At 66.7% G+C, this 3142-nt stretch overlaps 1 protein-coding gene across 1 annotated transcript; it reads right to left on the bottom strand.

Moving 5' to 3' along the window:
- Positions 1 to 8: 8 nt before the first annotated feature.
- EPS8L2 (EPS8 signaling adaptor L2) lies at positions 9 to 3136 on the bottom strand (the record flags this gene model as incomplete). The annotated part of the gene is made up of 10 exons (XM_017848580.1): positions 2548 to 3136; positions 2000 to 2149; positions 1837 to 1916; positions 1582 to 1724; positions 1433 to 1503; positions 1121 to 1247; positions 885 to 973; positions 716 to 790; positions 322 to 470; positions 9 to 198 (listed from the first exon to the last, which is right to left on the bottom strand). Coding segments are annotated over exons 1-10 (1218 nt in total), but the record flags the coding sequence as incomplete, so codon positions are not given.
- Positions 3137 to 3142: the final 6 nt, after the last annotated feature.

Here is a 3142-nt window from a genome sequence, read left to right as displayed (position 1 = left end):
GGGAGGGGAGCTCTGGGGAGGGGTGGTGTTGGGGCTGGGGTGGGGATGGGGGCTGCTGGTGCTCTCACCTCGATGGGGGCAGATGCCAGCCCCTCCACCTCCCAGGGGGCCTCCTGCAGCACATCCACGGGGGGCTCCCAGCCACTGTGGAACTTGGGCACGTACAGGGGCACCTGCGGCTCCCGCGGCCACTCGGAGCTGGGGTGGGAGGTCCTGAAGTCAGCCTTGCCCCTCCAGAACTGGCCCAACCAGGACCCCCATGCTGGCCCCTGTGCAGTGCTGGCCCCCATGCAGCTCCGGCACCACTCTGCCCTGCCATACCGGGGCCGCATCCAGCTCTCTCCCAGGGACTCCCACAGCGACATCTCCTTAGGGACCAGGTGGCCGCGCAGGAAGTCCACGGCATCTCGGGAGAGCAGTGGGCAGGAGACGGAGCATGCGATGTCTGGGCCACCGCAGGTGTTGACGATCTGGAGCACAGCGAGGTTCAGAAGGGACTGAACAGACCGGCCCACAGACCCCATCCAGCACCCCCGCAGCTCCACAGGCTGGCCCTTGGGAAGGGACTTTGGACCCCAGGGAGTGTGGCCACAGAGCATGACCCAGGCTGCCCAAAACGGGCACCTGCTGCCCCGACCCCCACCCCGGGGAGAGAGATACTCCAGAGGCCTCTGGGCTCCCGCCCCGCACGCCCCTGCCGCCCGGCCCCAGGCACCAGGTCCAGAGGCCCGAAGAGGAAGTGCACGAGCTCGGCGGCGCTGGGGTTCTGGATGTGCTTCTGCAGCTTTGCCTGGGGGCAGGAACCAGTGAGCAGGGGCCGGGGCAGGGCCTCCACCCACCCCTCAGCACAGACGCTGGGCCAGGGCTGGGGCCGCAGGACTCACCAGCAAGTTAATCGCCAGCTTGATTTTCTGGAAGCAGTCGACGAACTCGCCCTCAGAGGGGGGCCGTGCCCGCAGCGTGAGGACGCCCTCTGGCATGGGAGGCACCATGTGAGCCGGGCTGGCCCTGGTTTCCCCAGCCCCTGCACCTTGTGTCCCATGCAGCCCATCTGTGTGGGCCAGACCTTCCCCAGCTCCATGAGTGGCCCTGTCCCTGGCCCCGTCCCTGTCCCCTGCACCTGCTGGCCCCTTCTTGCCCTTCTTCTTTCCCTTCTTCCGCTGGTTCAGCTGCTTGAAAGCCTCGGCCGCCTTCTGTAGCCGAGCCACAAACCACTCAATGTCGTCCAGGGCACAGTTGAGGATTTGCTGGGGTCAGAGTGGGTCGGGGTCAGTCTCAGACACTCCCCACTGCCCCGCCCTGCTGCAGGGATGGCCCCAAACCTGCGGAGGGGCAGCCACAGGCTGGGGACTGGCCGGAGGGGTGGCAAGGACCAGTGCCCACTGCTGGGGACCTGGAAGGGAGGGGCCACCTGCCATGCCCAGGCACCCACCGTCTCCTTCTCTATCTTCTGAGCCAGCACAGCCCGCGGCTCCTCCTCCTCTGACTCCCGACGGCGGAAACCTGATGGGGGACATGGCGGCTGCTCACCGAGCCCCTCACAATGAGCCCTGTGGAGCCACCGCCAGCCCCTCAGCCTACCTGGCTCGCTGAGTGGCACCTGCGGGCCCACGCGATTCTTGGCCTGTGGGGAGTCTCTGCTGCGGTGCTGGAAGGGGATGGGTGCCGGGCCCTGGGGAGGGGGCAGGATGGACTGCCGCTGCCGAATCTTCTCCTGGTGTCTCCTGGAGGGCGAGGGGGTCCTGCTCAGCCCCGACGGGAACACACCTGACCCTCCCTCCCTGCCCAGCTCCTCCTCTCTCTGCCCCCTGCGACCCTGCTCTCCCTTTGCCCTACTTCAGGGTCTGCGGCCGCATCTTCTTGCCCAGCCGGCAGTCGGCCAACGCGCTCTCGATGTCCTCGTGCACCAGCTCTGCCTGGGAAAGCGGGCATCAGGCAGCCGGGAGGGCGGCGCACAACGCTGCGGAGCCCCGCCCTGCCCTGCCCGGTGCCACCTCACCTCCACCTCGTCGCAGTGGAAGAAGTGGACGTCGGGCTTGCTCTGCTCCGAGTCCTGGCACACAAGCAGCAGCACGGATGGGTAGCGCAGCTGGTTCAGCACCGTCTGGCTGCGCTGCACGGTGGGCAGCGGGAAGTTTTCCAGCTCCTCCTGCGGGGACACGTCGCGCCGACAGGACTCACACCGGCAGGGAGTGACCGGAGCTGTGAGCAGCCGCGAGACACCGGCAGGGAGTGGCCGGAACTGTGGACACGCCTGGAGCACAAGCCCCTCTGGCGCTGCTGGGAAATGGGCTCCCAAAGATGAGAATGAGGCCCTGACACGCCCCGCAGCTGTGCAGCAAGGCTGACCCAGGCTTCCAAACTTCCCTGGACTCAGTTCCATGCGGCCTTCTCTGCCCACCCTCATCCCATCCTCTTCCAGGGAGCAGAATGATGGGGCATGGCCGGCCCTGCAGAGAGGCCTGGCCGCACATGTGGGCTGCAGCCAGTGGCTGCTGCTGCCTCTACCCACCGTGCTACCTGTTCCCCCCGGGCGCTGGGCCCCACCTGAGACTCGATGTCCAGCAGCCGCAGTGACTGGTCGTTCACCTGCAGGAGCATCTCCTGGGTCCAGATCTTTTCCTTGGAGCTCAGCTGCACCAGCTTCCGGATGGCATCCTCCACAGACGTGATGGCTTCGCTCTTGTCCATGATGAATGTGGCCAGGTGCTGGGGGTGGGCGGGCGGTCACTGTTAGGCAGAGCCCTCCTTGTGCTGAAAGCCCAGCCCCCAGGGGCCACAACCTGGGGAGCTGAGGGGCCACAGCCAACCCTGGGTAGGGCGGTAGGACGGGGGCCCGGCCCCGCCTTTGGTGGGGGAAGTCTCTATTCTGCCTTGGCAGGCATCTGTGGGCACCATGCTTGTGTCCTGACAATACCCTCAAAAGAATTCCAACTGCTGCCTGGCCCCGCGCCACCATCCTCACTGCCCACCTCCTGGCACAGGCTCAGCACCCGCCCACTGCACTGGCTGCGCCAGCCTCCCCAGCTCTCTTCCTTCTCAGACGTCCCCTCTGTGGCCACCTGGCTACAATGCCAGCCATCACCCCATCCCCGACCTGCCCTGTTTCCCTGAATCAGACCCAACGTCGCACTGCACGTGG

This window comes from Rhinopithecus bieti, unplaced genomic scaffold (assembly GCF_001698545.2).
Source record: "Rhinopithecus bieti isolate Rb0 unplaced genomic scaffold, ASM169854v2 scaffold_32072, whole genome shotgun sequence".
Classification (NCBI taxonomy): Eukaryota; Metazoa; Chordata; class Mammalia; order Primates; family Cercopithecidae; genus Rhinopithecus; species Rhinopithecus bieti.
The sequence above is the reverse complement of the archived record's forward strand: the minus strand, read 5'-3'. Positions and strand labels throughout refer to the sequence as shown.